At 40.8% G+C, this 13601-nt stretch overlaps 1 protein-coding gene across 1 annotated transcript; it reads left to right on the top strand.

Annotated features, from left to right (window-relative positions):
- Positions 1-1983: 1983 nt before the first annotated feature.
- Positions 1984-12924, top strand: LOC308667217 (lebercilin-like protein; the record flags this gene model as incomplete). Its single annotated transcript, XM_081326361.1, has 3 exons — positions 1984-2277; positions 3808-4258; positions 12803-12924. 3 exons carry the CDS (start codon positions 1984-1986, stop codon positions 12922-12924), a joined length of 867 nt encoding a protein of 288 aa, XP_081182487.1.
- Positions 12925-13601: the final 677 nt, after the last annotated feature.

Genomic DNA, 13601 nt, shown 5'->3' with positions numbered 1-13601 from the left:
ACTAAATAAATAAATATCTGGACACCTCCAATTCGACCAATCACTGTGATGGAAGACAACGAATCTGTGGTTTACATATCCGAGAATCGATTTACAGGTTCCAGGTCTAGACACATTGACATCCGTTACCAAAACATAAGACAAGCAGTTAAACAAGGTTTTGTCAAATTGCAGTATGTGTCTACACATGACTAAATTGCTGATATGCTGAACAAACCACTTCCTACAGCCCAACACGAGTATCTGCGCAAGAAGATGTGCCTTATCTGATTTTCTGCTTCGCTGACAAAAGAAGGGGATGTCACTGCCATTTTTTAATTTTGTCAGCAGCTCATTTGTTCCATCACTAATGATGGGGGGGTGAGGTGTTACCCCCCGTCGATAGGGCTCGCAACCTGGGCGTCCTCTTGGATTCACGGCTCAATTTTGAAGACCAAATAGGAGCCGTGACCAGGGGGGCTTTTGCCCAGCTTCGTCTGGTGCGCCAGTTGCGGCCCTATCTGGACCAAGATGCCCTACGCACAGTCACCCATGCGCTCGTGACCTCCCGGCTAGACTACTGCAACGCTCTCTACATGGGGCTGCCCTTGAGGACCACGCGGAGGCTTCAACTGGTGCAGAATGCAGCCGCGCGAGTTGTTATGGGAGTTTCCCGATACTCCCGTGTAACACCTCTTCTCCATGAGCTGCATTGGCTTCCAGTTGCCCTCTGGGTGAGATTCAAGGTGCTGGTAATGACCTATAAAGCTCTAAACGGCTTGGGTCCGGATTATCTAAGGGAACACCTGCTGCCGGCATCAACGTCCCATCGTCCTGTGCACTCCCACAGGGAGGGCCTTCTCAGGGTGCTGGAGGTTAAGGAGTGCCGGCGGGTGATCCCCAGGGGGAGGGCATTCTCTGTGGGTGCACCTGCCCTTTGGAATGATTTACCGGTGGAACTTCGGACCGCCCCCGATCTGCGTTCATTTCGCCGGGATCTAAAAACCTGGTTTTTTGATCTATCAGGCCTGGACTGAAGGGGTTTTAGCTTTTAATATTGTTTTAATTGTTGGGCTTATGTAATTTAATCTTTTTTAATTTATACTATTTTTATATTATATTTTATGCTGCCCTGTAAACCGCCCTGAGTCCTTTGGGAATAGGGTGGTATAAAAATTTAATTAAATAAATAAATAAATTTCTGTCTGTGCATTTTCTCCTCTGCTCTCTGCACCTGTGTTATTATCTTATCATGTAACCATAGTGAATCTCACATGTCCAGCTATGTTATGGTTTCAGAGTGTTTTGTGCGCATGCTTAGAAAAAGTTTCCCACAGTTACTTCTTTACTTTTCTCTTCTGCCTGATGAGAGAATGTAGTCAGTTTAGGTCTTTTGTTTTCTCATTAAACATTTTACAATAGAATATGCCTTGGATTTTCTTTCTTTGATATTCACCATGCAAATGAATCACGGTCCATCCTCTTCTGGTCGGAACGTTAATTATTCCGCGACATTATCAGGAAAATATTTTCTCTGTATGATGTTTTCCATAAGTAACTGGGTGAAAGAAATAATGTTGCATCCCTACTCGAGCAGGGGGCTGGACTAGAAGACCTCTAAGGTCCCTTCCAACTCCATTATTCTATTATTCAAATGTCAGTCTAGGTATTCTGTAAAATGTAATACTATTATTTTAATCTTTTTAGTTCCTTGAAAGAACTCAAGGCTCTGGAGGCATTGCATTCTGTGAATGAGATGCTAAGAAAATAGCATGTTGATTAATGAACATATCAGTTCTTTAAGAAGTGAATAATAAAATGCTAGGGACCAAAATCATGGTGATCTTTTTTGATACAGAATCAGAGAAAACAACTTTTAAACATATTAGATGAAGCCTTAAATAAATCTTGATATCATACATTGTTTCTTTGTCTGACTACAGTGCCATTTCCTTTGGGACATTTAAAGTTTAATTGACTGTCTTCCCTATCATTGGTGGAATAATGGCTTCTCATGATACATCACTTCATCATATCATCCAAGAGGATAAGGCATGTGGAAAATGTAGAAAGAGTGGAAGGTCAAATGATTCTCTAGGTAGATTTAGTAAGAGCAACAAACACAGTAAAAACAGTAACTGTAGCAAAAGTTCCAACTGGTCTGGAAGTGCTCAACTTAACTGTTCCAATGACTTTTGTGATCATGCTTCAAGAACGGCTGTCAATTGCAGCAGCAACAGCACTTGTTCCAAACAGAACAACTGTGGAACTTCTCAGAATTACTATTATGAATATTTTCCCTAAAATTCCTCTGAAACCTCCATAAGCGAAGAGTGAGGAAGCTTCATCATCCCATTGCTCCAGCAGCCAGAAATTAAAAAGCGGAACTTACCAGAGAAGAAAATGGAAAATCATCTCCAGGCAAAAGGTAAGAAGGCCATTGGTCACACACAATACTACTGCATTCATTATGTTTGGGAGATTACAACTAAACAAATGGCAACTAAGGCTTTGCTGAAAAGGAAGCAGTTGTGCTATAACTGCACTTTTGCTGAGCTACCCTGATGTTTCTATACTGTAGAAAGTATATTTTTGAAAGTCATATGAGTGTTGTTAAAAATATTTAAACTGTATGTAGTTGACTAATATATTAATGTACTCCTTTCAACACCCCCAGCCAGTATTTCTTCCCTCTAAGTAATGGGAGTTGTGTTGATGGGTGTAATTCACCAGTTATTGGTAATGGGTATAGTTCACCAGTTATCATAGTCATACAGATGTCAGTGTCTCATGATTTCAATAATTAAACTAAGGGACTGGGAATAGGGTCCAGAAAAAAAGGACTTTGCAGATTTGAGTGGTCACTCTTCCATTCTTTTTGAGTCTATTACATTCAGCCTGGTGCGTCAGTTGCGGACCTATCTAGACTGGGATGCCTTACGTACGGTCACTCATGCGCTCGTGACCTCTCGTCTGGACTACTGTAACGCTCTCTACATGGGGCTACCCTTGAAGACCACTCGGAGGCTCCAACTGGTACAGAATACAGCCGCGAGAGTTGTGTTGGGAGTTTCCCGACACTCCCATGTTACACCTCTGCTCCGCGAGCTGCATTGGCTTCCAGTTGTCTTCTGGGTGAGATTCAAGGTGTTAGTAATGACCTACAAAGCCCTACATGGCATGGGTCCGGAATACCTTGGGGAGCACCTGCGGCCGGCGTCAACTTCCCTCCGCCCAGTACGCTCCCACAGAGAGGGCCTCCTCAGGGTGCCACTGGTCAAAGAATGCCGACTGGTGGCCCCCAGGGGGAGGGCGTTCTCTGTGGGCGCGCCGGATTTATGGAACCACCTTCCGGCTGAGCTCCGGATGGCGCCTGACCTCCGCTCCTTCTGGCGCGATCTCAAAACCTACCTTTTTGAACAAGCTGGCCTGGCCTGATGGGATGGGGTTGGGTTTTATAAATCGGTTTTAACTTTTTAATATGTATTAATTTATTCATGGGCACTGTTGTTTAATTGCTTTTAATTTTTGTATTTTGTTTTTTTAATATGTATTGCCCTGTTCACCGCCCTGAGTCCTTCGGGAGAAGGGCGGTATACAAATTAAATTAATAAATAAATAAATAAATTATGAGAGTTCAGTTATGATTTTTCACAATATGTTGATCAATAAATAGTTGAATCAGAGATTGACTCAAGAAATTATATAAAAGGAAGTGAATCCATGCAATGAATACATTCCAGCATTTGGCTCAGAGACTTACAGTACATAAAATTATGTGATAATTACTTTGCTCAATCTTATATTTCACCTTGATATTTTTTTAATGTAGGAGGTAAAACATTGCCTAAAAAGAAACCTCAGCATAAGACCACATTTACGACTGATCATACTATCAATGCTCAGGAGAAAAATAGCATAGCTTGCTGTCTATTGTCAGCAAGAGACCATAACATTAAAGAACTGAAAAATGAAGTGGTTGTTCTGCAGAATAAATTGGAGACATTTACTATGGAAAATAAAAACTTGCGTCTTCAGTCTCAACATTTAAAAGCTATCAGTAAATATGAAAATGCAGAGATTAACCTGCCTGATCTTTTGGCCATGCAGTCTAAGGAAGTGCTGACTCAGAGAGCACTTCTAAGAACATCTGAGGAAGAAGAGCGTAGAGCTTCCAAGAAGCTGAGAAACATTCAAGCAGAACTCTTAAAAACAATGGCTGCCTTGTGGGTTTTGCAGAAACATTCTGAAAACAAGAGACTTGAAGAGAGAGGAGAACGTAAGTGTTAATTTTTTAAATTATTATTTTAATTCCATTTATATCCCGCCCTTCTCCGAAGACTCAGGGCGGCTTACAAGCTTAGCAGTAGCCTTCATTCTATGTATATGCCTGCTTATTAGGGCTTTCACACACACCCCAAGTGGCATTATTACAAAGTCAGCTTAATTGCCCGCAACAATCTGGGTCCTCATTTTACCTACCTCGGAAGGATGGAAGGCTGAGTCAACCTTGAGCCTGGTGGGATGCGAACCTGCACTAATTGCAGGCAGCTGGTGTTACTTAAGGAGGCATTAGCCCACTGCTCCACCAAGGCTCCTTCAGTTACCCCAAAATTGGATGCCAGTGATAAGGGAATTCAGGTAACGTGCAACATACATTGCTTAGAACAACATAGCAAGGCTCTGTATACTACGAACCCAAGTTCCAGAGTAGTCCAGTCCATTAAAGTTTTTCTCCTAGTTAGATGGAAACAGTTCAACAGGCGAGGCAGATCAAAATTCCACTTTCAGACTGTCCAGCTGCAGAGCTTGTCACTGGAGAGGGAATGGTGGGATTTTCCATGGACTCACACTTTGATTCCTTCACTCTCACTGCAGTTGAGGTCAGGAGGACTTGGCATGGTTGGGACCACTTAAGATAGGTGACAGTTCTTTTCACCTGAACCCACTCTCCAGGACCAATATCGGTCAGAGATAGGTGATAGGGCAGCCTGGGCCTGTACTGGAATAGAAGTCAAAACCTGCACCAGATTATGTAAATACTGAGTAACATTCTTCTCTTCTTCATTGACATTCTTGAACCTTCGTGCAACTCCCATCCATCATTTCAAACAGGACAAGGCAAATTTTCCAGAGTTGAGTCTTGTACTAAAATGGCCTCACCACTAGATGTCACAACGTGTCCAGCCATTGTGTACCATCCACAACATCAGCCAAAAAGTAAACACATAACTCCTCTCCCTCTCAACTTTCATTTCCTTTGTGTATCTACCTGCCCCATTTCAGCCTCCCATGTGCATTCTCTTCTCTCAACTTTATGTGAATAACTTTGTCCCTTTTACTATTAATCTTTCTAATTTCCAAAACTATCCACATTCTCTTCTTCTTACTAACAAATTCAGAGCCTGGCTCAGAGCCCAGAGGCTTCAGTTAACTACAGGAAACTCCTCCCAGCTTCCACTAACATTCTTTTCTCCAATATCCCACATCCACTATGTCCCTTTTCAGCTACTTTGCTATGTCCATCCATAAACAGGTCAGGCTGAACCTTTATCTGCAATTCTATCCCTTCATGTTCTAATCAGATTAGTTCAGTGAGTTCATAAACTGGGCAGGTTCTAAATAAGCTGGTTTCTTTCTCCTGGCCCAGTCCTGAGCTAATGCAACTTTTGCTATTCCAGAATCAACATTCATAAAGAGATTAAAAAAACTTTTTTTTCAGTGCAGCTTCACAAAAGAGAAAAAAACTTAATGAGGTATTCTAAGTTAATGTACTGAAAAGACTGAAATTAGGGCATCAAACCTTTTGAAAACATTTACAAATCTAAGCAAAACAATTCAGAATCATTTTCCTACAGTTCTTTTTTTTATAATACATTTAGCTTTAACAGAAGGGAGAGCTCAGTTGTTATTGGTTACATTATCTATCACGTTAGGTCAGATCATTTTGCATACACACAATCGTTGACAAGCCCAAAAATTTCAAACAGAACTAAAGTCTCAACAGAGAAAAGGGGAGGGGGAAGGGATTTTGCATTTCTGAGCTTTGAACACAAATTGCAGCAGGGAAATGAAATGATACATTTATGATAAGGAGAAGCCATGCTAAACAATTTTTTTGTTCTTTGTCCCTGAGCAAAATTAGAAGCCAAAAACTGCAATCTCAGACTTCACACACCCCCTTTTCCTCCTCTCCCTCTGCCTTCCAGGCCAGAGTTAAGCAGAGAGAAAAAAAGTTTTAAAATGATCAACCCAAACCTCCCCCCTCTTCTCCCTTTTTCCGTCTCTCTCTTCCAAAGCAAAGGAAAAAAAAGCAAGCCGGTAACAAAGAAGGCTGAACAATTTTTTTTTTTAAAAAATGCACAGGGACCTCAGCCCCTTTTGAATTTCTCTCACATCATCCTTTCAACAAAATAATTTTCTAGACTTCAATAACCCCACACCCTTCTGTTCAGGAATCCCAGTTTCTTCTAGTAATCACACATTGCAGGCAAATAAATTCCTGCCTTTCAGGCAATTCACACATACACACACACACACTTGCACATTCAGCATATTCATACATTCACTTCCATTGAAACTGCTTGCATGAGCAATTTCACATACAGATATTTCATTTTCATGCTTTTTCCAGGCAAACCATTTATTTTTAAATAAGCCCTTTTTGTTTGTTATTATCAGAGATTTTTGTCCCTCTCTCAAGACAAATATATACACAGATACCTTTAAGACAACATTTCCAGGCCAGTTGCTTGTTCTCCAAGAAGTGAGAAAAATCAAGATGTGATTCCAGTCAAAATGTTACATTGGCCCCTGAACCATCTCTTATTTTTCTCATCATTCCAAACCCAAACTTAATTTTCTGGATGGTCAAATATTTTAAACTCATCTATTTGGAGTTTGAGGCCAAAGCAGCCTCCCTTTCAATCTTTTTCCAAAAAGGGAGAGGAGCATTTATGGTTGCTTCCAATTATTCCCCAGCAAATTGAAAGGGGAAAACTACAGAGAGCAGCCTCCTCTCTTCACATCTGACAATAGAGATGATTTCCAAGGACAGTAGATGGTGCCATTGTCTAACAGGAAAAAAAAATGTCAAAGAGCCAGATTAGAGAGAAAAAAAAACTTGATTCAGTTCTTTTTTTTCTTTTCTTCAGTGGCTAGATTTGTTAAAAAGATAAACTAGCCAAATGGAAGTGTACAAAATTTTTGCAATGTTGCTTTCTTGAAGATTATTTTTACTACCATAATTTCAGTGCTTTCCAATGCGCTAATGTGTAGCCTACTGGAAACACCAGTTCATTTGCTCAGTGTAAATGAACAACCCCCAAGAGAATTCTCGATATGTTTCCTTCAATTATTGGGGCTGGCCACACCCTCTCTTATGCAGGAGTCTCTTACAGGAGGGGTTACCTTAAGGTGGTTTGAACAACGATTTTCCCTTGCCTGTTCCCCATATTGTTTTCTTGTGTCTTGTCCTTAAAGGGTTTCTCAGTCTTTTTATCAAGATCGAGGTTAGCTAGGCTCCCCCTTTGTATATCGGATGAGACCCTGCCTGATACCAGCCAGAAACTCAACAAACACTCTCCCTGTCACTTTGGAGCAGACCTCTAACAGGAAATTCTCTGTCTCATTCTTTGATTCTTGCAAACAGCACTCCCCACTTCCCCCTAATTCCAGAATGTCTGTTTCTACTTACCAAGTTTCTGCTATGTTCTCATCTCTCTTACCTTCACTGGGATGAGATGGAAATCTCCTTAAACATGGAGGGTTCAGACAAACACAGGTCTGCTGGGCTGGCTAATTTAAAAGTCACCTGACATGAGACTTCCAATTTTGTACAGTAGCAACAGGTCACAGGCTTGCGGGTTCTCCGCACCCCCGTGGCTAATTTCACCCTGCCAGGGGACCCTAAATGGGTCTATGTCACCCTGGAGAAGCAGCAAAGAAAGAAGGGTGCCCCAGTGATTCTGGAACAATGGCGGTCGTTCCGTTCAACTTGGGGAAAACCTTCTAACCTGGCAGGAGAAAGGCTGGCTGTACTTCATTGAACAGCCCAAGCTACTTGCAACCGAAGTCCAAAAGTACTAACCAGCACAACTGTGAACAGCGTGCTTGAAACTGGGTGAGGAATTTGATTTTCTCTTTTCTATTCTATATTTAATTTCCTAGAAAAGATCCCGAAGAAGCAAAATACCTCCGAAAGGGAAGGAGGGGGATTTTTGCCCCACCCTTACTAACGGAAGCGGCGAATTAATCCTTTTATGGAGGATCAAAATATATGGAAGTGAAATAAATATAAAATTTAAAATTTAAAACTTAAATCTGGATAAATCTAAAATTGTTGAATGGTTAAGACTCTCATTCTAAAGATAATTTTTCATTTTAGAAATTGAAAAACAAATAGATGCTGACAGCTAGTGGAGGATGAAGACCATGACAGCTATGACTTTAATATAAGACTTGGCAAAACCTGGGAAAAGTTAATCTGTGTTTGTGATCTTCAAAGTTTTAACAACAAAGAACAGCTGTGACCAAAAAAAGACAATAATCTGAGTTGTAGACAAAGAATTATAAATTTCAGAAAAACTTTTTTAAAATATTTGGATTACAATTATTTATTTAATTGGGACTCTAAAGCTATTTGCAGAGAAAAGAAAAGAAGAGAAAAACTCAAATTCTTGGCCATCATTGATCAGAGACATGTAGAAAGAACATATCAAGAAAACAAATACTCCACAGGAGGAGATATATAGTATCTGTATAGCAACTATATAGTATCTATATAGCAACTAATTCAAACAATGATTTCAAACCACAAAGGAATCCAAAATAACTTTGAAAATATAAATCAATCTATTTCCAAGTTAACTCTACAACAAAAAAATTCCCAGAAAACAACAATAGAAAAGGAGCAGATAAAACAGATAAATGGATACAAAATTGAGAATAGAGACTTAAATACCGAACTTAACCAAACAAGGAAACATGATTTAATCCTAGTGGGGAAAAATTCACAAGAATTGGAAAAAACAATTTATCCCTTAAGACTACAAAATAAATCTGAGGACAAGAAAACAGATTGGATAAAATGGACTATAGAGATGTCAGGAACATCGGAGAGAAAGGAAATGATAAGAGAAGCGAAGAGAAAGAAAAAGAAAAAGACCTTACAAAGGAAAAAAAAGAATGAAAGTTTAGCCTGAGCACATGGCAGGCCCCTCCCCACATCTAGCAACCAAGGAGTTGGGCCTGCATGGTAAGTCCCTCCCACGAACACTGGGGGATCAAAAGGGGTGCTGAAGCCTGCCCAGCCTTTGGAGTTGCTTTTGGATCCCAGACTTGGTGGCTTCCGTCCCTCAGGCTAGTGCCTGGCAGCCTAGTTGTGGACATTGGGTAAGTTGTGGATGACTGTGTGTGTTTGTGTGTGTAAGACCAAATAGATCTACTTCATAATCAGTAAAAGTCTGTTATTTTAAATTCACTGGGTCTCTGTTTGTTTTAAAGAGCCATTTGTGTCTCAGTGTTCAGTTGAAATTGGTTTGCGTGTGGCAATCTTCCATGGCTGCAAGGGTTCCTGCTTGCTTTCACTGACCAGCTAAGGTGATCTTCCTGCCTTAGGTGACCTTGCTGGAAGTAGAATAGGCCAACAGCAACGTGGAAAAATTAAGTAATATGGATAAAATTTGAACCTGAAACACGAGTTCATCTCCCTGAAATATAACCAGTGCACAACATTTTAAACAGGACATTCATGGGTAGAAACCATAAGTGACTATAAATATTGAACCGTAAAAATCACAAGACATACCTTTTGCTTAACAATTCAAACACAGTGATATAATGCTTTTTTATGATTACTCTGTGTTACTGTGAATAATGTCTATTCAGAAGAAATACAGAATTTGGCATGTTTCTTGGACCGTTTATTTAAACTGAAGGTGCCAGTTTAAATAATTTGTAACACTATAATGTCCTTTTGTCACTGTTGTTTTCTCTAACAAATAATGCATATTCCTAAATAATTACTGTTGAAATAATATTTTTGGCAGAATTACAAAATGAAGAGATCTGTTCCAGGAGAGAAAGAAATATCCAGTTTGAAAATATACAAAGACAGAAGAACAGGAGAAAAGGCAAGGGTTGGAGTTACTGAAAGATAAATTTGATAAATTAAAGACAGAACCATCATTTCTTCCTATACATCATGTTTAGTCAAAAGAAAACAATTTTGACGATGTTAAAGTTGACAAACATGAAAACAAAGAAGATAAAGAGGCAAAAAAAGCTTTTTGAGACAAATTAATAACAGGAATACAAAGTTATAGACCATCTAACTTTAAAAAGTAGTATGTATTTTCAGAGGCCATTGATAATTTACATCAGGGATATTCTTCAACAGGTCCCTTAGTGAACCCAAAGAAGCCACGCAATGGAAGACTAAGGAACCGGCAACAGGGTGAAATAGTTCACTTTCTAGGAGATTCTGTCACCAATTATGAGCCCTAATTTGCTAAATTTCTCAAGGAAAGACAAAAAGACAACCCTTCAACTCCTGGTGAAGAAAACTCCCAAGATACTGCCGGAAAAGAAAAGGCTTCTTTTGGAAAAACTGGTCCAAACCGCATCTTAAACACAAAATGATGGCTTGTTTTATTCCAGGCAAGCTCATAGAACTAATAGATATTAAATAGTAGATTTCAGATAATATTAGAACTAGGACATATTAGATAGTAGGTAGTGGATATTAGTATTAGAACTAGGATATATTAGATACTAGATATCACATAGTATTAGAACTAGGGCATATTAGAGTGTAGATAGTTGATAGTATTAGAACTAGGCGATATTAGATAGTAGATATTAGCATTAGAACTAAATGATATTAGTAGATATTAGTATAACTAGGAGGTATTAGTAGTTTCTGTAATTATCATTGTAATAAGCATCACAAAAAATTGTGTTTTGTGAACATTTTGCACATTTTTTACAAAACATATTAAAGGAATTTTGAAAAAGATGTTTTATGACTTATGGTTATCAATCTTGAAGCTTCTTTCTTTCCTACTTGAAACGAATAAAGGAGAATATTTCTTTGCAGCTTCTATTCAGTGGTGCTGTTTCACCACACGAGGGAGCAAGACTGTAATCTTGGTGGAGCAGTGGGCTAATGCCTCCTTAAGTAACACCAGCTGCCTGCAATTAGTGCAGGTTCGCATCCCACCAGGCTCAAGGTTGACTCAGCCTTCCATCCTTCCGAGGTAGGTAAAATGAGGACCCAGATTGTTGGGGGCAATAAGCTGACTTTGTAATAATGCTGCTTGGGGGGGGCGAAAGCCCTAATAAGCAGGCATATACATAGAATGAAGGCTATTGCTAAGCACATTGGTTTGTGCTTAGAGTGTAAGCCACCCTGAGTCTTCGGAGAAGGGCGGGATATAAATGGGATTAAAATAAAAATAAATATATATATATACTAGACCAATTGGAATTAACGTTATAAACTTCTAATTTTTAAATTTTAGTTACATTTTACAGCAAGGGCTACATGTAAGAACTGAAAGAAATGAAACAAGATTATCAGGAGAAGTTGACTCTTCAAGAGCTTTTTTGGATGAATATACAGCAAAAACACATGAAGTAATTCGGGCATTGGGAACAAAGCTTGAACTGCATTCCAACCACTAAGTCATGGTGACACGGGTTAGAATCCAGTATCGCAGGCTAACTCTGTCCACAGCTAGGAGTTCAATCCTAACGGGGCTCAAGGTTGCCTCAGTCTTCTGTCCTTCTGAAGTCAGTAATAGGAGAACCCAGATTGCTGGTGGCAACATACTAAACCAGAGGTCTCCAACCTTTTGGGCACCAGGGACTGGTTCCGTGGAGAGAGTTTTTTCCATGGACTGGAGGGTGCGTGGTTTTGTGTGCTGCCTGCATCTTGTGGATGGGGCTTTGCTTGTTTGTGGGAACTGGTTGCTGGCACGCTGCGTCCCAGTACTGGTTCAAGAACTGGGGGTTGGGGACCCCTGTACTAAACCAATTAGAGAGGACTGTAAAGTACTATATAGCAGTACATAGGTCTAAGTGCTATTGCTAAATCTTACACAAAAGAACTCCATGAGGAGATATAAGTCTTAAATGGAGATATTAAACACAGAAAGGATAGAATGGAACAAATGAAAGTTTAGAAAATGAAAATTGGGAGCATCTGAAGCCCAGAGCCTTATGCTTTCACCTATAAAATAAAGGAATGGATAAACTGGGTGGCACAGAGCCAACCAGATAGGCAGCAAAATTTAACCTCGCTGAATTACATAGTGGATCACATTCACTATGGCATTGATTTTGCATTCCCTATGGTCTTATATATTTATGAAAATTCTTATGGCTCCTGAACTCACTCTAGGCTGCCTGGAAGTTACCTATTGAGTCAAAGGGTTGTTAACTTCCACTATGCAACAACTGTCCTCTTGAAAGAATACTAAGAGCAAAAGGAAGCAGGCGAATAAGGTAGTGATTTTCTTGACTACTACTGGCCATACTCACTCCTTAGGGCAGGGGTTGGCAACCTGAAACAGCAAAAGAGCCACTCGCAACTGGTTCCATCACAAAAAAACCACTTGGAGCCGCAAAATGTGTGCGCGCATGCGCAGAACAGGCTTGATTGAAGAGTGGAGCCTAAGGCAAGATGTGCACCAGCCCTGCCCCCGTCCACCTCTGGTATAGACGACTTTGCCGTCCTGGCTTCTCCTCTCCTCAGAAGACTGCTCTCCCCCCGCCCAGCGCTCTCTCTGGGACTTTCTTCTTTCCGCCTTTTGGCGTGAAGGTTCCAAGGGAGCGGAGGATGAGGCCGATGGGGAGAAGGAGCTGCTGCAGCAAATCTTCCGAGGCTTTGTGAAAGAGGGAGGCGGTGGTGGGATTAAAATAAAACGGGCAGGGGAAGGTTGAGGAAAACCAGCAGAAGCCTACATCAGAGGACAAGCAAAAAAGGCAAGATTGGGGAGAGGAAGAAAGCTTTTGGGGCTTGCCCAGCAAGCAGCTGCTCCCCGCTCTCAGAAATCGCCATGGCAGGAGTGGAAAGAAGCAGGTGAACGCCTCTCCCCAGTCTACCAAGCAAATAAAAGTTGAATGCAGAGGCTGGCAGGCAGGGACCACGAGAAGCAGCCAGGATTGGAGGAGCAGAAATTAACACTGCCAAAGAAGAGGAAGCAAAGGAAAAGTGGGGGTCTTTAAATAGTCCCGCCCACTTTTCCCTTTTATCCTATTTTTTGCAATGACCGGTTGCAGATATGCACATGTGTATGCTTGTCAGGTTTGGAAGCCTCCGTTTAAGTCTGTGTGTGTGCACAGACATAGGCTGACTCCTCATCTCCTGCCCTTGCTGCCTCTCTTGTTTCTCTGCCTCTCTCTCTGCCACTTAAAGCCATCCTGCACTTAAAGCCAGACCCCCTCCTTCTTTCCCCTTTTCTCTCTCTGTGTGTGTGTGTGTGTGAGAGAGAGAGAGACCAAGTCCGTTGATTTACCAGCGAGCCACCACTGCCTCATCTCCTGCCCTTCCTGCCTCTCCTGTGGAGATGCATTTGCGTCTCTGTGTCTTTCTGTGCCACTCAAAGCCATCCTGCAGC

Source organism: Vipera berus, assembly GCF_964194415.1.
Source record: "Vipera berus genome assembly, chromosome: 4".
Taxonomy (NCBI): domain Eukaryota; kingdom Metazoa; phylum Chordata; class Lepidosauria; order Squamata; family Viperidae; genus Vipera; species Vipera berus.
The sequence above is the reverse complement of the archived record's forward strand: the minus strand, read 5'-3'. Positions and strand labels throughout refer to the sequence as shown.